Source organism: Festucalex cinctus, chromosome 18, assembly GCF_051991245.1.
Source record: "Festucalex cinctus isolate MCC-2025b chromosome 18, RoL_Fcin_1.0, whole genome shotgun sequence".
NCBI lineage: Eukaryota > Metazoa > Chordata > Actinopteri > Syngnathiformes > Syngnathidae > Festucalex > Festucalex cinctus.
The window spans coordinates 1,873,837-1,896,949 of record NC_135428.1 but is presented as its reverse complement, the minus strand read 5'-3'; the positions used below and the strand labels follow the sequence as shown (position 1 = coordinate 1,896,949).

Here is a 23,113-nt window from a genome sequence, read left to right as displayed (position 1 = left end):
CCACTAGAGTGTGCTAACGTACAACGCTAAGGCTCAAGATTATGTTTGTTTATACTGAGGATTTGCATTTCTGTATGGTTTATTTTTTTTTTGTTATAAGGAAATGACAAAGAGAAAGGTTAAAATTTGTTTGTATATACTAGGTTAATTGTAGTCAAAAAGGATATTGTAAAGGCTGAGTTAGTTGAATTAATGTTTTTTTTTTTTTCCCCCAACGTCCTGTCAGGTCAAGTACGTCTTGTTGCACAATAATAATAATAATAATAAAAAATCCTGAAAACTTACAATGAAACTTTGTAAACTTTGCCGATTCTGGCGATGAAGGCAGCACATAGTAATGAGGAGCAACATGGAATGTGACACGGGTTCGTCTATGCTAACGAGAGCTACAACACAGAGCTAACAAAAGCTAACAGCGTGTCTGATTCACTTACATTTGTAAAATATGTGTTTTTTTATGACAATAAAGTATTCTGCATTTGATATGTCCATCCGACCGAAGAACACAGGATGTGATTCGCTGTAATTTAAACATGTTGGCTATTTGGTATTTGAGTTGCATTTATGATTGACACATGAATATCTCGTAAATCAGCACAGCATATCATCAATTCAATTTTTATTTTTTTATAGCGCACTTCCTCATTGGCGGATGAGCCAACAAACAATCGACATCCTAGAGTTGCATGTTTTTTTTAATCTTGGAAGACATTTATGACTTTAACAACTATCTCCTCTTTATAGGTCCTCCTCGAGATTTGTTTAGTCATCTGTAACAGTTCATACATCAGCCTATGAAACAAAATGAAGTTAGGCAATGGAAGTTTGGATAACAAATTCAAGCATTTCCGGATCTTCGTAACCTGGCAAATTAGCCAGATGGATTTAATCTGTCATCTGGAATTTCGTCGGGAAAAGGCGGGACATTCTGTCTAATAATTCGAGCTGATTGGACGATGCGACATTCTACACATTTGTTTAAACCAATCACGACCATGGGTGAAAATTTCGTTTTCGTTCTTGTCGAACGGGGGGAAAACACGAACGTCTTACCAGCTAGAAATGCACGAAGCGCCCCTCGCTGTTTAACATTCAACAAGGAAACGGTGAGTCACTCTGCGAGAACAGAATTAATTGCAGCGTCGGTTCGTCCATGTGGGATTTGTTTGTTTGTTAGCCCCTGCGTCGGCGCTTGGCTTCCTGGTTCCGCCACAGTTGCATATCCCGCCCCTAAACACAATATCGCTCTGTGATTGGTTGGTTCGGGAACGGCGGTTAACGCCGCGAGAATTCATCTCGCGAGAGCTTTTTTTTTTTCTTCCCCCCCCCCTGTCTTTATTCGTTTAACTTCAAGTGAACGAATAACATAGTACATAGTTAAACATTATATAGATGAACGATCAAGTTTAGGAATTTCAAAAATAACACAAAATATAAACAAACTTAAAATAAAACAAAAAAGAAAGAGAAGAGAGAGATTAAAAAAAATGTTAAATTCTACTACCAAATTCTATAATTATCTTGTCCAACGGTCCCATGCACACTGGCAGATATAATAATAGCTAAATTTTAGCCATTATGTAAAACCAAAAACTAGTTTTGCATCTTTATCTCCAAAGTCTAACATTATCTATGTTACATTCATTTTAACTTCCCCAAATGTTCCAGCTCTCTCTTAAATTGAATTTCTAAACATAAGGATAAACATTTTGTTAAGCATCTGACAACACAGAAGCGCTCACTGGCAGTGAAGCTTCATATTCCACCAACGCTATTATAAAAGTTGCCATTTTCCCGCTTAAAACGCGACTTGCCACAACGTAAACATTAAAACAAAAATACTTCATTTGTTGCAAGTGTTGATATTTTATTTACACCGTAACTGTATACAGATTTCTTTCGATGTGATTTTAGCACTTCATGGTGTGTTTCTCTTGGATTATTTGTCAATACAGCTTCAAAATACAATGCGTAAAACAAGAACCCAAAAAAATGATATAGCACCTTTTCGATAATGCCGCAGGCCAAACCTAACTCAGACATGCATTTTCAAAAAATAAAAAATAAAATGTGTGTGCGTCACATTACTACTCAGTCTGGCTCAAATCGAGGGCAAATCGCACGACTCCGCTGCCGTGCGGCTGTTCTGGTCTTTCCAGCAGTGGTTCTGGTTCTGGTTCTGGTTCTGGTTCTCCTCCAGCAGCACCCTGGGAATGATGATGACCGGGTCGGACAAACTCGTCCTGAGCATCTCTAGGAGGCAGCACACGGTTAAGGCGTCAAGAAGGAGAAAGAACACAACAAAAAGTCTCCCGGCTGAGTTGAGCACCCTGCGACCGCTCATTTGAGGATTTAAACCAGTGGTGTCCAAACTACAGCGCGGGGGCCATTTGCGGCCCGCCGTCCATTTTTCAGTGGCCTGCGACATATGCTAAAAATGACGTTTGACTCAGTTCAAATAAAATCAACAAAACAAAAATGTTTGGAAATGGTCAAAGTAAGAATTGAGGGTATCGAAAAACAGGTGACATTCAAGGTTATTTTAGTTAACTAAAACTAACACAAAAAAAACAAAAAACTAACATTCAAAAAACAATATTGTTACCAAAAATAAATAAAAACAAAAATGCTTTTTAATAAATGAACACTAACTGAAACTACATTTTATGTTTACAAAACAAACTAAAACTAACTATAATTATCGCAAACATGTCCTTCGTTTTAGTCTTTGCTAATTAATTGAATGCATGCGCCTTTGGGGATGATTTTAAATTTAATTTCTAGTCGATTTATTTTGATATAAACCGGAATAATGACGTTTGAAAGTATGGTCACACAGAAGTGACGTCATCTAGCAGCAGCCAATAGAAAAGCACATTCAGATGTTGTTTTTTAAATATTGTGCATAATACCCTTTAAAAAAAACAAAAAACAAAACTAATACTAATATTGAAACTAACAAGCTAAAACTAAGCATTTTTTACTAACTAAAATGAAAAATTCCAAAACTATAATAACCCGACTGCCATATTACAAATAAATTGGTTTATATACTGTAGTATTTTTCTAAATATGCAAAAGCACAAATCAATTATTTGTACAATTTTTAGGATTATTTTTTTTACTATACTTAACGTAGCACAAATTTGTGAATAGCAAAAAAAAAAAAAAAAAGGGTTTTGGGAGAATAGAATGTCTGTAATTAAGAATTGGCATTGTATTTTGATGTCAAAGGTTCAAAAGGGGGCCAACGCAATGAGGGTCTCGGGGTGTTCTTTTCTGTTCATGGTGAAAATGACAATATTGCAACAAAATCACATTCAAATCAGATTCGGGTGACCAGTAATAGTTTAGACTGAGCACTGTACTGACAACAACCGATTGTCAACGTAACTCTCGTCGAGCCTCTTTGTACTTACCCAAGTTGAACGCACATCAACACGCCATAAATATTCTCGTCAATTGCAGGTCCAACAACAACCAAAAAACAAAAGAGTGAAGGCATGCTTTCAGAACACATTCCAACCTTGTCACAAACTCAAGTCAACAATCGACAACTGTGCATATGCAGAATATGCAGTGGATACAGAAAGTTGTCGTCAAGATACGCATTATTTCACAAAATAACTTTAAAGCACGGGTGTGTAAACTTTTTCATTTGAGGGCCACATACGGAAAATCGGAAGGACGCAAGGGCCACATAAATGTTATGAAGAGAAATTGAGTTTAGTCCTAAAAATTGTGCAAATAATTGATTTGTGCTTTTGCATATGTAGAAAAATGCGACAGTATGTAAACCAATTTATTTGTAATGTGGCAGTAAGGTTATTATAGTTTGGGAATTTTTCATTTGAATTACATTTTATTAGTTTAGTTCTTTAAAAAATGCTTAGTTTTAGTTTAGTTTGTTAGTTTCAGTATTAGTGTTAGTTTTTTTTCATGTGTATTACTTGTGCGTAATATTTAAAAAACAACATGGGAGTGACATCATCTTTTGGTGCTTTTCTATTGGCTGCTGCTAGATGACGTCACTTCCGTGTGACATACTTTCAAACTTCATTATTCCAGTTTCTAACAAAATACATCTAATAAAAATCACATTTCAAATCATCCCCAAAGGCTCATGCATTGAATTAATTAGCAAAGACTCAAACGAAGGACGCGTTTGCTATAATTAGAGTTAGTTTTCATTTTTTTAAAAGGATTTTCATTTTGATTTTATTTCAGTAACAATATTGTTTTTTGAATTTTTTTAAAAATGAGTTTTAGTTGACTAAAATAACCTTTAATGTCACCTGTTTTTTGATATCCTCCCTTCTTACTTTGATCATCTCCAAACATTTTTCTTTTGTTGATTTGATTTGAACTGAGTCAAATGGCATTTTTCTAGCATACGTCGCGGGCCACTGAAAAATGGACGGTGGGCCGCGAATGGCCCCCGGGCCGTAGTTTGGACACCCGTGTTTTAAAGTGATTACAAATAGAAATCGTACAAATCTTCCTTTCACTAAATTCACCACACGAAGTAGAAGTTTATTGTCAAACCAAACGTGAACAAAAACATTTCCTGCGCAGCTTCATGCTAACAGCAAACGCGATTAACATGCTAAGTGTTAGCATCGATAGTAGACATTCAATGTCACACGTTTGCTAAACGTTCTCGAAACATTTTATTAGATTTTTTTTTGCCTAATGTCGTAAATGTTTTTCTCGATTTGAGACACGTTTTGAGTCGCAAGCGTGGCCACCAAAATGTTCACTTTCTGTATCCACTGTAGTGATGTGATGACGTGAGTGTGGGGAAACCTCAAATGAGGTCAAAAGTTAGCCCCTCCCCCGATCGTCCTCCATGGGGGTTCATTGAACATTTTACATGCAATTATAGCGGTCAACAAAAAAATAACAAATAAATTCTGTGCATTCCAGCAGGTTTAATAAGCAAGGCTGCGACCTGAAGCTCCATGTAAGGAAGCTTACATGCAGGAGGCGACAGCAGGCGGCCCCCCCCCCGACCCCAACACCACCACGCCGGTGTCCATATGGAAGAGAAATACGTGGTAACGCTGATCTAAGGTGCTGTGGAGGTGCTTCACCATTGAAATAAAACCGAAAGCAAAAAGCAAGATTTAAAAAAAACCAAATGACATTTCGGTGGTCATGAATGGGAATGAAAGTAGCATTTGCCTTCGGCCGCCGTCTTCGGCGTGATTCTTTTGAGGGTTACCTGGGATTGGGTAGCGCGCAGCCCCACAGGTGCTGCTTTAGGGTCTGAACCCAGCCAATATCTCGGATTGGCTGGCACAGCTGTATGTAGTGGTGCTGTTTTAGCGCAAGCCTTCAAACGAATACAAATGTCACTCATTAGCAAAAAAAATCATCTCAACTTGACATCCCCCCCAAATACTCTTGACAGAGCTGTGAGAAAGAATATATATGTTTCTTTCGTACAAACCACGGTTGCAATGAAGTTGGGATGTTGTGTAAAAACACCTGTTTGGGGCGGCCCGCAGGTGCGTGCCATGATTGGGTATAAAAGACGCATCCCGACAATTGCTCGGAATTGAAAGATTTCCTTATTTTACGCTCCATGACATCATCGCAAGATTCAGAGAATCGACAGACATTTCTGCACATATAAGCGACACCGAATGCCCCGTGACCTTTGATCCCTCGGGCGGCGCTGCATTAAAAACCGGCATCATTTAAAGGGTGTTCCCATATGGACGCGAGTATACTTCAAAAAATTGTTGTCGCTAAATCTACAAATGTACAGCAGTGTATTAGGGCCACGTACAAATATATATATATATATATATATATATATATATATATATATATATTAGGAGTGTGAATTGCCTAGTACCTGACGATTCGATTCGTATCACGATTCACAGGTCACGATTCGATACCGATTAATCCCGATACGAATTTATAAGTCGATTGTTGCGATTTTTTTCATTCAAATTTAGAAAATACTAATCAGTAAGCTTGTAGAGTGTAAGATTTATATGAAAATGTATTATTTATTGATCTGAAATTTCAGTCTTATAGAGGTTGTAATCTGTTTCATGTTTGAACAGCATTAAAATAAAATATTAAGGCTTAATGTTCCGTTCATATAACATTCTTCCATGCTCAAGGTGTGAATCCTAAAAAAAAAAAAAAAAAAAAAAAAAAAAAAAATCGATTCTGCCGATTATTGAATCGATTCGAGAATCGCGCGATGTAGTATCGCGATATATCGCCGAATCGATTTTTATTAACACCCCTATATATATATATATATATATATATATATATATATATATATATATATATATATATATTTTTTTTTTTTTAGGGGGCGGGGGCAATATGACAAGGAAAAAATGATTTTAATATGACAATAAAAAAAGTGGCAAATTTGCCACTTTTTTTTGTTAAAAGAAAAGGCGACGTAAGAGTGTCAGTTTTTGTTTTTACACAGCGTCTCAACTTCATTGGAATTGGGGTTTGTACTTCTGGACAGTAAACAGAGGTCAAAACAAGCACATGACATCTTTTTCTTGAATACGTTTCCAGACATGCACATTGTCCTAAAGCCACATGATCCCTTGAAATATAATACGTGCGCATCTCCATGAATTACAACAACATGGAAAAGTTTGTTTATTTTAACCGTTCAATTCAAAAAGTGCAACTCATAATATAGAATCATTCGACATTGTGTTGTGTAGGCGGGAAAAAAAAAAATCAGAGAGCCAATTCCTATCAAATGTTACAAATCTTTTCTTTGTGTAATTCTTGAGATTGTACATTTTTGCCGTCAAAATTATAACAAATAAAATGTAAAAATATTTCATGCTCTATGTAGTTGATCTATATATGTCAATTTATGAATTGAACTACTGAAATAAATGACGTTTTCCACAAATAACATTGAGATGCATCAGTATTACAGATATAATGCCAAAAAAAAACAATCATATATTCTTCTCACGAGGGCAACATGCATCATAAAACGAATGCCAAAGGTCATGCCAGAATGCGGTGCAATCTTGGATAAGCATAGAAAGAATGGAAAATTCTCTTCCATGTGGATTTCCTGACTTTGTTTGACAAATACGGAAGCGCAGAGCTGCCAGTGTGGAGTAAACATTTTTGGCTGGCGTGTATGTTCGAACATACACACAAATACGTTCCAACATACTCGCAAATATGTTCCAACGTACATGTCGGCTACATGCTACAAAGTTAGCATACCTTCCCAGAATGCCACGGGGTATTATTTGTGCATGCGCGAGTGAAAACAAAACCCAATTTTTTTTTTAGGCATCTGGGCCACATTACCAATTCATTAGAAAATGAAGTAGACAAAAAACAGTGTTCATTCGTAACTTTTACGATTTATTATGTCTGCCGTGCATGATTTAGGTTCGTCATTTTTTTTTCACTCGCGCATGCGCAACTAATACCCCGTGGCATTATGGGAAGGTATGCTAACTTTGTAGCATGTAGCCTACAAGTACGCTCGAACGTATTTGCGAGTATGTTCGAACATATTTGCGAGTACGTTCGAACGTATTTGCGAGTATGTTCGAGCGTATTTGCGAGTATGTTCGAACATATTTGCGAGTACGTTCGAACGTATTTGCGAGTACGTTCGAACGTATTTGCGAGTATGTTCGAACATATTTGCGAGTACGTTCGAACGTATTTGCGAGTATGTTCGAACGTATTTGCGAGTACGTTCGAACGTATTTGCGAGTATGTTCAAACGTATTTGAGAGTATGTTCTAACATATTTGCGAGTATGTTCGAACATATTTGCGAGTATGTTCCAACATATTTGCGAGTATGTTCTAACATATTTGCGAGTATGTTCCAACATATTTGCGTGTATGTTCGAACATATTTGCGAGTATGTTCCAACATATTTGCGAGTACGTTCGAACGTATTTGCGAGTATGTTCCAACATATTTGCGAGTATGTTCCAACATATTTGCGAGTATGTTCTAACATATTTGCGAGTATGTTCGAACATATTTGCGAGTATGTTCTAACATATTTGCGAGTATGTTCCAACATATTTGCGAGTATGTTCTAACATATTTGCGAGTATGTTCCAACATATTTGCGAGTATGTTCTAACATATTTGCGAGTATGTTCTAACATATTTGCGTGTATGTTCGAACGTATTTGCGAGTATGTTCGAACGTATTTGCGAGTATGTTCGAACGTATTTGCGAGTATGTTCGAACGTATTTGCGAGTATGTTCTAACATATTTGCGTGTATGTTCGAACGTATTTGCGAGTATGTTCGAACATATTTGCGAGTATGTTCGAACGTATTTGCGAGTATGTTCGAACATATTTGCGTGTATGTTCGAACGTATTTGCGAGTATGTTCGAACGTATTTGCGAGTATGTTCGAACGTATTTGCGAGTATGTTCGAACGTATTTGCGAGTATGTTCGAACGTATTTGCGTGTATGTTCGAACGTATTTGCGAGTATGTTCGAACGTATTTGCGAGTATGTTCGAACATATTTGTGAGTATTTTCGAACATATTTGCGTGTATGTTCCAACGTATTTGCGAGTATGTTCTAACATATTTGCGTGTATGTTCGAACGTATTTGCGAGTACGTTCGAACGTATTTGCGAGTACGTTCGAACGTATTTGCGAGTACGTTCGAACATACTCGCCAGCCAAAAATGTTTACTCCACATTGGCAGCTCGATGCTTCCGTCGACAAAGACTGGGACAGGAGCAAAACTGACCGATACCTGCAACCACTAACGCTTTCAACAAAAAGAAGCCAGAAGACACCTTTTATTTTGATTTTTTTTTTTTTATGGGGTGGTCATTTATTTGTAATGTTTCTTTAAATATGAGCAAGCAAAGATACAAGTACGTCACAGTCATTTTTTTTTTTGTGGTCAAGACAAAAACGTCCTTGACCATACTTTTTATCCTTATTTACCTTATAACCACAACGATAGCACCGGTTCCGTGGCGTGCCAAGCCCTGTTTCCATGACATGGGCCCCTCCCCCCGACACCCCTTCCCAAAGGCTGCAAAATTGAAACGAGTCCGGCCTTCAGCTGGCATGGCTCATGCGTTGGTGGTCATGATTGCAACAGTGAATAGTGGAAAGGATGTAACGTCGTGAGCGCGTTGTGTTTGCGTACGTGTCGAGTCTATAGACCCCTTCAAAATTTGTAAACAACGGGACGCAATTTAAAGGGCGGGGCTTAGCTGGAGGCAAAAACACGTGTCGGCATATTTTCACAGAAAGTTCACGTCGGAAAGGACGCGCAAAACGGCCGTTTGAGTTCAAACGCGAGTAAACTGACTCCCCACGACTGCAAACGTTACTTTTAAAAAAAGTTAACTCTGACTGACGAGGACGGAACGTTTGTAAACATGAAACGAAGCACTGGGAAAGCGTCAGCGTTCCCAAAGCGGCGAGGATTGAAGCATGTATTTTCCCACTGCTTTATTTACACGTCACTTTTGGTCACATGGAAGATGACCCGGAAGTGTTGACGGCGCACCAAAGTTAACATGGTAGGCGAAAAAAACAGCAAAGATTGCAAGGGAACGCAAAGTTTATTTTTTTCTACCATGCCACCTTAGCGGCTCCGTAGATGAGTTCATTTTCGTAACTTTATTCTAAATAGCTTTTTTTTTTTTTCTGTCATTTAATAGTTGGGTCCATATTTGTTTTATATACAATTCCTCAAACTTCAGCACAATATGACGTGAGGTAACACAACGGAAGAGTACAAAATAACCGTTCTTATTTAGGATTTAAAAAAAAATAATTTTATTAATGAAATTAATATTCCACAAATATAATATTGGCTAGAATGCAATGATTAGACTCGTGGGGGCGCATTCAACATTTTGATTTAAAGACAATTTTCCCTTTTAAAGCACGAGTATTGTGAAAGATGGCTGTACAATATCTAACATCGGTTAAAGAGATACTTTCCTTATTTAGCCATTTTTGGCAGTCAATATTTTGCCTATAATAAATTGGATATTTTCATTATTTTTCATGTACAATTAGTACCTTTAAAAACACATTTTACAATTGTCGACTGCAAATGACATCACAAGGGCTCAGGTAACCAATCACAGCTCAGCTTGTGAATGTCACATGACCAAACCTAGAAAACAGCTGAGCTGTGATTGGTTACCTGAGCCCTTTTGTGATGTCATTTTCAGTCGACAGCAAGTTGCAAAATGTGTTTTTAAAGGTACTAATTGTACGTGAAAAATTAATGAAAGTGTCAAATTAATTATAGACAAAATATTCACTTTTTATTGCTATAAAGGGCTAAATAAGTGAAGTATCCCTTTAAATGCACACAATAATGGTTACAACTACATTATCACAAAACAGCTTACTTATGAAGTCACCGTCTTTATCCAACACATGACAGGAAGGAAACTCTTTAAATCCACAATTAAAAAAAAAAAATAAATAAAAATCACGTCTTTACATTTTGCGCTTTGGTATGCTTGACGACACGCCCCTTTTATACACGTCATGCATTCAGCAACCACCATATTTAACTTCTCCGACAACGTTAAATGAGCTTGAAAATCGACATACTTGCTTACACAGCTAAATTCGAACAAGACAATGTGGGCGACGATGAACAAAAAATAATGATGCCAACATTACACAAGCTAACCGTACAAAATAATGTTCATATAGCATTAATATTATTGATAACATTGTCATGGTGAGCTTTTATGGCACTCCAATCACATTGGTCGTGCTCACCATCGCCAGAGTGCGTGTAATGACAGCGTCGTTTGAAACCCTTTCGCTAATAACGACGTGTTGGTGCGTGGTTATGCTAACTTATGGGCTTTGCCTTCTAGCTGCACTAAACTGTCCCCCTTCCCAGAAATACGAGGACGCTATTTGAATTCTAACTCATTCACTCGCCGCCATTTTCACAGAAGCAATCCCGGCTGTTTTACTGGATTTTGACTGATTTTGCAAGGCCCTCACAATATTGTGTTCAATTGCTATAAAAGCATGGAACCTATCAAAAGAAAGATTAAAGTCTCTTCTTTCATCAGGAAAGAAAAAATGTTTCTATCTGATTCCGTTTTACAGCAATTAGCATTAGAAGAGAGCTCAGTTTCATCAGTTTTCACAAATCTCCTTTGCTCTGCTGCCACCTGCTGGCCATTTGTGTAATTAGCATTTCTGCAACCATTCTTTGCAGTTGAGTGGCTGCATCAAAGCCTTATGTTTGCTCTGGCATAAAAAAAAACAAAAAACATATAAATACGTCTTTGGGACACTTAAAACATAAAAAAAAAAAGTATTTACACGTTATTGGGAGCAAATGAGTTAAAGACCGCGGGGACGTTCCGAGATAATATTATGTTATTATTATGTGATATGCATAATTTTTGATGCATAATCATATAGAGTGACCCAGATTGTCTGATAGCAAAAAAAAAAAAAAATACTTAAAATAGTATTAAGCTAATCCACACTGAAATAGCCATATGATTATGAATGAGGCAAATTCTCCAAGGAATACAAACAACTATAAATTTCTCATTTAAAGACCGATTTGGAGAATTCTGATCATGCTTTACAGTCGGACGTAAAGCGCGAAGACGAACAGCAGCAAAGATGAAACAAGACATCGGAGACACGAGCGTGACGTTCATCAAAGACGCTCATCTTATTTCTATCCGATACTTTCGATCGTCTTTGATAAACTCCTCTCAGCCTATCAAGACAAAACACCAGAAGCGCCTTCGGTCGGCCCGGCACATGCGAAGCGTTTCATCTGTTGCGCTGGCAAGCCGGCAAGCCTGTCGCCATGGCAACCAGAAGATGGAGGCGAGCAGAGTGGGAGTAGCAGAGGAGGAAGAAAAAAAAACACTCATGCCCACTTGTGACTGCAATCATTGAAATTAGACAATGGATCGATGACATGTCATCTTATTCTATTATTGTACAAAAGTACAAAAAGAGAAGGAGAGTGAATGGGAGCAAAGCAGAAGCAAAAAAAAAGAAAAAAAAAAGGAGGATGTTAACAGAAAAGAAAAAAAACTATTTTGCAGCCTCTGTGTAGACCCCCCCCCAAAAAAAACATAAGATATGAAAGGTGCTAAATGATTTTTTTTACTCTTTCGCTTCGGCCAGTTTGTTGTTCATCTCTTTACTTTTCTCCTTGTCCCCCAACGGCGGGCGTCTGACGAGCTGGTTGTCCGAGGTGGTCTTCCTGGAGCCCCTCGGCGCCGCGCTCGGCTTCTCTTTGGCTTTCTTCGCTGGCTTGCCCTGGCCCCAGGCCGCGGCGCCGCCTTTCTTGGCTCGGGTGCGAGGGACGGTGGAGCGGTCCACCTGAAGAAGCGGACATCAGCTCAAATACTTCTTTTGTTTTTTTCCCATTTCCGTTCCACAATTGTGACTTTTTTTTCTAGAAAGTAAGATAGCGGCTGAAAGTGAACTAAAGTTCCACCTGGAACACGTCTAAATATCGGCGCAGGTCGCGCAACGCAATTTTTATGAACTCGATTGCGGGGCAGGCAGCCAGAATCGGAGCTTTGCAGACATCGGAACCTTCGGAATCATGAAAAGATATCACGTCGTTGAATCCATTACTATTATTATCACCTTTATTATGTATATTTAAAATTTTATGATGGGCGAGTACCGATATCGGGTAGTGCAGATACAAGACTTATTTTAAAGTATCAGTAATCGTGACGGTGTCGGCCATTTTACAATCAGGAACCAGAAATGAGAAATTAAAGGAATATTGCCATTCATTTACATTTTTTTTGTTAGGAAAAACACTAGGGGTGTTAAAAAAAAATCGATTCGGCGATATATCGCGATACTACATCGCGCGATTCTCGAATCGATTCAATAATAGGCAAAATCGTTTTTTTTTTTTTTTTTTTAGGATTCACACCTTAAGCATGGAAGAATGTTATATGAACGGAACATTAAGCCTTAATATTTTATTTTAATGCTGTTTAAACATGAAACAGATTACAACCTCTATAAGACTGAAATTTCAGATAAATAAATAATACATTTTCATATAAATCTTACACTCTACAAGCTTACTGATTAGTATTTTCTAAATTTGAATGAAAAAAATCGCAACAATCGACTTATAAATTCGTATCGGGATTAATCGGTATCGAATCGAATCGTGACCTGTGAATCGTGATACGAATCGAATCGTCAGGTACGAGGCAATTCACACCCCTAAAAAACACTATATTTTAATATATATGTCATTTTGGGGGTGAATTTACCGTTTTTTTTCAGGGCTGATACCGATACCGATTATTAGTAGTCAAGGGTGCCGATAACCGATATTTGGAGCCGATATTCATTTTCACTAAAAGGGAAAATATTGGGATCAAATTTGAAAAAATACTAAGTTCAGCTCTTTTTTTTTTTTTTTTTTAATACTAAAGCATATTTTTATTGAGCAACTTTTAAGGTTAGTAAAATATTGGAGTTTTTTTTTTTTTTTTTTTTAAATCTTAGTCAATAAACATGAAATGAAAACAAACAATTGTTTTCTACACTAAATAAAGTATTCCAAAATGTCTCAAGTATTACATGTTTATTTATCTTAGTTTTAATTTCAAACAAAAAACTGAAGGTGCAGAGAGTTCCTAAGGCCAGCAGCATCTCTGAAAATTTGCATTAAAATATCAATCAATCAATCAATCAATCAATAAATAACTGTTATAAAAAAATCAAATCAAAATGGACTTGCCCACACATGGCCCAAGATGGCGGCTCACCTGTTTAATGGGGTCGACGTATGGCTCGCTGTACAAACTGCGTATCCTGCGCCTCTCCTGGGCCCGATTGTCGGCCGGCTGGAGCGGGGCCTGTCCCTTGAAAGTTGCGCTATAGCTGGTTTCCAGCCTGGTCTTCTCGTCCGGGGGGAGGTACTGCGACTTGGCCCGGATCATCTGCGCGGGCTTCACGTCTCTGTAAGCCTTGAATTCCGTTCTGCGGGAACACAAGCCAAGTGGTCGTTCGACCTCTTTTTCAGAATGCGATCAATTCCACAAAAAAATAAAAATAAATCTTGCCATGCCATTTGATTGTGATGACTCTATTTCTATGTTCTGTTCAAAGTTTGGAAAAACATCAAAAGCATTCGACCCAGACTTATAAATTAATCAAATCAAATCTTTAATTGATTAATATCTCTTTGTGAACTTTACTCAAAACAAACAAATTGCTTCTTCGGACCAAAACTGCCAAAATTCGAAATAAAAAAATGACCAAATAAATAAATAAATGTCTAAAAGTGAAAATAAAAACGAATATAAAAAAATATATAATTTGAAAATTATATCTAAAAAAAATAAATATAAATGGAAATAAATCCGTTTTTATTTTCACTTTTTGTTATTTATTTATTTATTTATTTATTTAGTCATTTATTTATCTATTTATTTAGACATTTATTTAGTCATTTATTTAGACATTTATTTAGTCATGTATTTATTTTGAATTTTGGTAGTTGTGGGCCACACAGCCAAGTCGAAATGAGGGGGCGGTCCTAAGCGTGTTTTCCACTTTCTGTTCTTGTTGTCTAACAACTCAAGTCGCAAGTTGAGGTGACACGGACACGATCGTCGTAAATAAATGACTAAATAAAATAAATGACTAAATAAATAGATGTCTAAATAAATTAATACATGTCTAAATAAATAAATGACTAAAAGTGAAAATAAAAACGGATTTATTTCCATTTATATTTATTTTTTTTAGATATAATTTTCGAATTATATTTTTTTTATATTCATTTTTATTTTCACTTTTAGTCATTTATTTATTTCAAATTTTGGCACTTTTGGTCCTCCATACTTGGGGGCCTTCGAGTGGAGTCATTCGGTGGCCAATTACAAGAGTGGAAACGCAACTCTGCTTGAGACTAATCCGATGTCTTCTTCCCCTTTGGCTCTGGCAGAGTCATGAACGCACACTGTAAACAACAACGAGGCACATTTAAATGTCCTTGCGGTCACTGTATAAATAAAGGAAAGTGTTACATTAAGGCAGCGGCTTGACGCACAAAGAGAAACAGTCAATACTTGGCTGCTGTCCTGCTGCATCATTAGGAAAAAAACAAAACAAAAAAACGTCTGACCAAGACTACAAAATCAATAAATCCTAAGGAGACTGTGGATTACTTTCTATTTATAGAGAAGAATAATTTTTTTCACAGGTTAAAAACGGAACGTTGTAATGAGGCTGCATTGGGAACAATAACCAAGCAAGTGGCGAATGAAAGACTTTAATTTGGAAACCCTTTTTGGAAGAAGAAAAAGATATTTTTTAAAAAGTATACGTTTGTCACATCCTTACAAGTGCTATGCTAAAAGACACAGAAAAATGCTGCAATGACAGCTTCTGTTGTGCACTGAAAGGTTTGGATCCCAAATGCAGACACAAATTTTTTCACATCAAGAGGCAGAAACTCAAGAAGAAGCTTAGCAATAATCCGGCAAACCAGCCACAATTCTCAGATTGCACCTACAGACAGTGAGTGAATCGTAACGGACTAAAGAACAGCATCACATAGGCCCAGACTTCACCTAAAGGAGTAAAGGTTGACATCACGAACAGCACGTTTTGTAAACAGACACTTGTTATCTAAAATACATCTAAACATCTAAAATACGCCAGTAGTCTTTCTTAAAGGGATACTTCACTTATTTAGCCCATTATAGCAATAAAAAGTTAACATTTTGTCTATAATTAATTTGATACTTTCATTATTTTTCCACATACAATTCGTACCTTTCAAAACACATTTTGCAACTTGCTGTCGACTGAAAATGACGTCACAAGGGATCAGGTAACCAATCACAGCTCATCTGTTTTCTAGGTTTGGTCATGTGACATTCACAAGCTAAGCTGTCATTGGTCACCCAAGAACATTGTGATGTCATTTTCAATCGTTTTTGAAAGGTACTAATTGTACATAAAAAATAACGAAATTGTCAAATTCACTAGAGGCAAAATATTAATGTTTGACTACCAAAAATGGCTAAATAAGTAAAGTATCCTTTTAAATTCATCAAACAAAAGCTGTGCATGTAACCAAAATAGAACCGACATGTCAAAAATTAAGCTAAAATATAAGGTGATAAATCGACTTCATCGTCCAGTTGTTTGGCTTGCTCACGTTTACATTTCAACGACTCCTCTGGCACAAATATGTCCACACTTTTAACATTTATTAAACAAGCCCGAGGGCTCAAATGTCATACTCGTGAAAAGTAAATTGTTCCGAGCACAAAGGCTGATGAGTGGAACGTTGCCGTTTGAGAAAGAGAAACGACGACCGTCCATCAGTGCACCGGAGGGATGAAAATCACACACACAGAGTGATGATTATATAAGAGGACTTTGGCTCGCTTTCAGGGCCGGCCGGGATGGACCAAGAGGCCATAGAGCAAAGACAGATTACACAATGGCATGCGAGGACAAGGGGATAAAACACTTCGATGACGCCACAGTATAAACGTTCCACATTGCGGTACACCAGCCTGTACAATAACACATTGTACCTACTGTACGCAGTAAACACAAAACGGTTATTGAAAAAGGAATACAAACGTCTATTATATATATTTTCAGAATACTTTGAAGCGGGGTGGTGTATTTGAAAACGAATAAACCGATTCAATGGAACAGTCCACCCGCCACAATCACATGAACAGCACCAACCTTTCTGTTCGTCATCGTCCGTGAACCTGAAAGCAGTCTGCTAACTCACAAACATACGGATGAATGATAACAAAACACATTTTCCCAAGATTTGTGCCTTGCGCCTCACTGACTGATTCCCATTCAACTCATTTACAAGTCACTTAAACGTAAAATGTGCCTCAGTCTTATAATCTTTGTTGTATTTTTTTTTGTAATGCCTGTGTTAACCACAAGATGGCAGACATCACATGCCCAACGGCCGTACGGTGCATCAGAGAGGAAGAGCACGTCATGGCCACCACAAGACAATCTCAAAAGTACACACATAACAGCGAAAACGTAACAATAAGAGAATTATTTAGAAAACTGTCAAAGGCTTACTTTGACATCATTTCTGGAAACAATATACTATATTTTCTAGGTCCATTTTTTTTTTGCATTTTTATTAACACGTTCGTTATTTTGTTCAATAAATGTTAAAATTATGATCCATTTTAAATGCTGAAAACGGTACAATAAAAACAGCTTACGACTGAGTGCGTCATGATCTATTTGCTGCTTTAGGCTTTGTTTAAATTTATCATTGTCAAGAGTTTTATCATGTCCATATATGGACAAAAAGGGTTGCAATCAGCAGTTCATTGAAAGTAATAATATCCATTCAAAATAGGGTAAAGGTATTGATTTTATTGTGAAAAACATTTATTTCGTATTGACAGACATCAATTTTGATTTCGACGGAACTAAAAATGCATCCAAAGGACCCCAAATAAAGTTTTTGATTTCCTTCAAATTAAATTTCTCAAATTCACACTTTTTTTGTTGTTGATGGTAATGATGACCATTAATATGCAAAATCTTTGCAGTCTAACGGACATGGAGGGCTCCATGACTTGGATTGTCTTAGGCCCTCCAAAATAACGACATCTATAAAAATACCCATTTCAATATTGAGGTGCCTCTCATTTATTCACTAATAGCAGAATTTCAGAATATTTCAAATATATGCCCTCTCATGATTATTTTGGAGGATGTTTGTTTTTCGGTACGCATCGCTGCGACACAAGCTATTCTTGTCATCGCGATATTATTTCCTGCTTTTGAGGGTAAAGCTGCTGCCCGGGCCGACCCGCTGCGGTGCAGTTTATGTGCCGGGAAAGGGTTCTTCGCTGCAACCAATCGCCGGCGCTGACAGGAGTGGAAACGCGCCAGGACGCAGCATGCAACGCCGCTTGAATGTGGCACAATATGGGCTTGCTATCCTGACGAAGACTCGGACAATCTTTTACTATGGTATTGGCCAATAAACATCTCCTCGATCCTTGTACAAGAAAAATATGAGCATATTTAAGCTATCAAATGTTGGATGCGGGCCAACATGAGGGCCTTTCGAAGCAACAGACTCTGGGAGGGGCACGCTAGCCAATCAGGATGAAAGCTGATGTGGAAACAATTGGAAGCATATCATAACAAACCGAGGCGAGTCGAAAGTACGTAATACTGCGCATGCGCTCACCACCAGTTTGCGTCATCCATGGAGGGGGTCCTTTATTTACATTCAAATGGGTTTTTAACGACCGATGTCATATAACTGTCAATTATCGGATAAATAAAAACAACCACACTGAGTAAGTCTTGAAACACTGGCGGCAACTAGCATGCGCAACTAGCATGCGCAGAGCCGCCGCTAACTTTTCGACGGCCAGTCAGTGAAGCTCAAAAGTGAGGCGGACGTATGTTATGAAGGTCAAACGTTAGCACAACTTTAGAACTTGCGTCCTCCAAATCTTAGAACAATAGAAATGACAAGGAAAGAGTTAGCAAGAAATTGCTAGTACAGTGGTGAATGGCGTTCTCAAAAGGTAGCAGCTAGCCTAGCTACAGTAAACATGTTTATTGCTGGGGGGGATACATTCCAAGACCCGTCCGCGATCAAACCATACAATTTGAAATAAATAAATAAATAAATAAATAAATAAATAGCCCTATTTAAGCCTATTGAAAAACTTGAACGCATTAAACTAGGGGTGTCAAAATTAGTGCGTTAATTGTCAGTTAATTTCAAGTTCCTTGAGCGCCACTATTTTATTTCATTATAATAATGCATACATTTGTGGACATTGGGGCCAATTTTACAATTTTAAAAATGTGCAGAATTTCACAAGTTATTTCATGTTAAAGATGAACTAGCTCTAAGTATGAAAAGAAAAATGCACTCGCTGCCATCTAGTGGCAGAAAAACGACCTCAGCACAAATGCGTATGACGCTCGTTTTTTTTTTGTTTTTTTTAACGATACAGTACATGTTTTTAATTTTAACTACATTTGATAAATTATGATAAAATTACTGTGTCAGTGACTAAAAGATGCGGCCATATTTCATGTTTCACAAAACAATTTTTTTGCCGCCATTTTGTGGCAAACTGGAGTTGGTGTGAGCTAAGAAGCTTCGTGTAGCGCTTTGCAATGTCTTGCAGTATCTTGGTTGGAAACTAAGTTTGGCATCTATAGGCATTTATAATATTAGCTTTTTTTTTTTTTTATTTTTTTTTTTTATTTTTTTTTTTTTTTTATTTTTTTTTTTTAAGTGGGGTGTTGATTACTTGCTGATTTTTCCCTCCACGAGTGCCCAGTGCGAGTGATAATGCTCTGGCAGATTCTACCAGAGTATTCCAGGGAATCAATGAACCCAGCTTTTTTTTTTTTATTGTCGCATCAGCGGCCATAAATACTGGCTTCGGGTCAATACTCTCTTTGGGTAATATACGGTATGATGTAGGTGACTTTTTGCTTTTCACATATTTAAAGAAGGCGAGGTCAGTATCTTACACAACCTGTCCAAGGGTATATGCAGTGTGAATTAACTGTAATCACACATGCTAATATGAGATTAAATGTGTTACATAAAGCAGCTTTTGTAGGAACTGATGGAACAAACGTGTATCGGTCGAGATTTTCGGATTACATTTGGCAACAATATGTGAACTCGGCTTAACGACAACAGAGCACGAAAATCAAAAAGCAGTTTTACGGACAATCGGTTGCACTTTCTGGCGAAGAGAGATATCGCGCAGTTTCTTGTCGCTGTGCCCCATTTCGGTCTTGCTGAAGTCGATTTTTTTTTTTTTTACGGGGGTGCTTGTGACGAGAAACACGACACTTTGCTGGCTCTCTAAGAGGATCATCCTCAAAATCCAACAATATTCAATCACGCTGCTGTGGGCTACAAACTCATTCAGAAGAGAGGAGGATTTTATTTTATTTTTTAAACATTTCAAAGTCCCTTTTCAAGGGATTTGGTTCGATTTCACTGCAATAAAATCAAGTCTCTTCAGATCTCAATGAACATTGCAGCTTTGGCTTCATTATCAGTGATAAAAATACACTTTATATGCTATTTTTGCCTATTGACTTAAATAAGAGTAAAAAAAAAAAAAAAAAAGTTCCCTTTTGGTCATTGCAGATCACACAATGACAAAGTAGGCTTTGTCTGTTTAAAAAAAAAAAAAAAAAAAAAGAGAGAGAGAACAGAAACAAAAGGCTCAGGCAGCTGATGTCTCTCACTCGTCACTATTTTCTAAAGATCCAATTCATTTTCAGTCGAACGAAAGTGACAAAATGGCCGCCCCCTGAGATAGATAAAGATGGGTGGATTTCTCTGCTTAATTCATATTCCACATGATCATATTTAGTGGAGATGCATAAAGCTTATAGGGGCTGACTTCACCAAATCGTCGTCGTCATGTTCACAATGTTTAAAAGGAACACATCTTTTTATATAAAAAAAAAAAAGGTTGATTTCCATTTGTGCAGTTCTAGCACCCTCTAGTGGCTATTTTATTAGTGCAATTTCATTTTATTAGGGATGTTTTGGCCTTCTATGTTTCAAATCGATGCTAATTGTCAGATGAAGGGGAACCGAATTTGCTTGTGAAGCGATCAACGTGTGCTTGCATTAGCAAGTAGGTGCCTCAATATTGTTATTAGAGATTGTAGGTAGTTTATATGCATTTCTGTTATGTACAAAAGCACAATATTATGCTTTTTTTTTTTTTTTTTTAATATGAGCTCTTTTTTACAATATTGTGATCTTTTTTCAATCTCGCCAACGCCCCCACAATATCTTGATAATATCGTATCGTGATGTTTGGATGTCGTTCCAATCCCTAACATAGCAAATGGATAGATGGCTGGATGGGCCGTTTTGCACAGAATGTAGCAGCAGGCTAACAGGCAGCTGATGATAACTGAGGTCGTATGTATTCTAATAATAGCTTAGCTGGCATAGGCGACGTACAAGTGATGAATGGGGCACTGCTACTGGGGGGAAAAAAAAAAAAAATGCATCAGTTAAAGACCACTATATATTTGGTATTTTAGTGTACGATGGCTGAATATTTCAACATTCCAGTGCAGCTGCAGAGCAGCAATGCAGTGACTATCCAGCGTATTTGCATTTCCAACGTACTCCAAATGAGCACTTGATGCCATTTCAGCACATGTTGTGTGATTTGTGCCCACCATCCATAATATTAACCCATAGTTGACCTGCTTTGAGGCTCCACTGGCAGGGGGAAGACAGAGGATAAGGGTGGGCCGTGTGTGGGGGGGGGGTTACGGTGCCCTGGGCTGCACCCTGCTCCACTACACACTACACACTCCCACGTACACGGCAGTGGGTCTCCAACCAGCTGCACCGCAAAGACACACTAATCTCACATGGCATCAGACCGCATCATCAGCTGTGCTTCTTCCGAAGGCAACTCACGAGTGCAGACGGTTTACAATAATTAGATGTATTCTATTTCAATGATGAATAAAATCTTGGCCCTCTTCAAGGGAAGAAAATGAAGAAAAAAAAAGAAGATTTTTTTAACATTTAATAAACGACTACAAGCTTCGACAATGCACAATGACTGACACACGTGACTTGATACTTCAGCATCCGCTATCATCGCTGTGAACATTACATCCTACATATGACACGAGTTATGTCCTATGAACATCAATCATCGAAATGTTTGTCTTGAAATAAAAGACAAAAATTGCAGCAATTATTTCCGTAATTAGGATCATGAATATTTTTGTGTATAGTCTTTTTTCGTTCTCCACAACAGTGACTTTGACACAAATATTTTTTTGCTTCATGACGCTCTGGGAATTTGGTTTAATGTGACAAAGGCTTTGACCATTCACTTCAGCCCTGAAAACGTTCGATTTCATCAAATTCGTCATGTTTCATTGTAATTTCATACACTGGCAGCCCATTGAAAGAGATACAATGCTGCCATCTGCTGGCCATAGTTAGTGTTTTTGATTCCACAACCCATTGACCAGGCAGAGCTGCACTTAGACGTTGCACTTCCCACTGATTAAAAAAAAACAAAAAAAAACATAGTTGATGTCATTTAACGTTTATGGCGGCATATGTCGTTACTTATCGTTAAAAAGATTCTAATAAAAAAATGGGGGGTTCACTGTACAGGTATAGCGTCAACAAGATCTGCAGATTTGTACTCACTTATAAGAGCTGCCGGCTGCAATCTCTTGTCTAATTTGCCTGTTGACGGCATCCGCAGCCGCCCGACCTTCCCCTTCCGCCTTCACGACGACTTTCTTCTCCCCTTCCGCCTTTTTGCTCGGCCTCTTTTTCCTGTCGTGGCCCTGGATGAGGTCTTTCTCTTGCACCTTGTCAGCAATGGCGCCCTTCTCCACGCCGCTGTCGGCGTCGGCCAAGTGCCGTTTCCCGTGTCTGGATCCGTCCGGCGGCCGCCGCTCGTCGCCCGCGGAGATGCCGGCGGCCGGTTTCGGTATCCACGGGTGGTCGTACCTTTTCGGAATGGGCCAAGGCTTGTAGTCTTTCTGGTACTGAGTCTCGCTGTTGAATGGTATTTCCGGGCCGTGGTACTCGTTCTTGGGTTTGTAGCTGGGCTCGGGTCGCACTCGCCAGTGTTTGAAGTCCTCCCTCATGACCGAGCTGCACACTCGCTCCTCGGAAACGCACCTGCGCGGACCCGCGGCGGCGGCGGCGCGACGCTGGGTGCGAGGCGGCTGCGTTTCTATGGCGACCCCGGCCCGTAATGGAGGCTGCAGCTGGACGTGCTGCATCTCCGCGGCGTCCGTGTACTTGGTGAACACCAGCGGCACCGCAATGTCAGCCTTGTCCATCTGGTTCCAGAAGCGGGCCATGCAGCACGCCCTGCTGATGCAGGGCCACGCCATGCTGCGTTTCCTTGAGGAAAAAAAAACACAAAAAACGGCGAATTCGAGATGGAATCAAAATGGAAACAATAATTTCCACTATGCTATTTACGAGGGAGACGAGTCCGAATCCGTGTGTCGAATCCAATGTTGCTATTTAGGTTAGTTTAAAATAAACGC

The 23,113-nt window shown here is 38.3% G+C and overlaps 1 protein-coding gene across 4 annotated transcripts in view; it reads right to left on the bottom strand.

Annotated features, from left to right (window-relative positions):
• Positions 1 to 1,846: 1,846 nt before the first annotated feature.
• Positions 1,847 to 23,113, bottom strand: part of map6a (microtubule-associated protein 6a) — a 35,071-nt gene continuing 13,804 nt past the window's right edge. Inside the window, exons 3-7 of one of the 4 annotated variants that reach the window (XM_077505391.1) lie at positions 22,254 to 22,964; positions 13,801 to 14,014; positions 12,159 to 12,373; positions 5,225 to 5,335; positions 1,847 to 2,253 (exon numbers count right to left, since the gene is read on the bottom strand). In XM_077505391.1, the coding sequence (XP_077361517.1) occupies positions 2,088 to 2,253; positions 5,225 to 5,335; positions 12,159 to 12,373; positions 13,801 to 14,014; positions 22,254 to 22,954 (1,407 nt within the window). In that variant the 5' untranslated portion in view covers positions 22,955 to 22,964 and the 3' untranslated portion in view covers positions 1,847 to 2,087. Of the gene's footprint in view, positions 2,254 to 5,223; positions 5,336 to 12,158; positions 12,374 to 13,800; positions 14,015 to 22,253; positions 22,965 to 23,113 lie in introns of those variants that run through there. The other 3 variants (XM_077505388.1, XM_077505390.1, XM_077505392.1) reach the window with 3 other exon arrangements.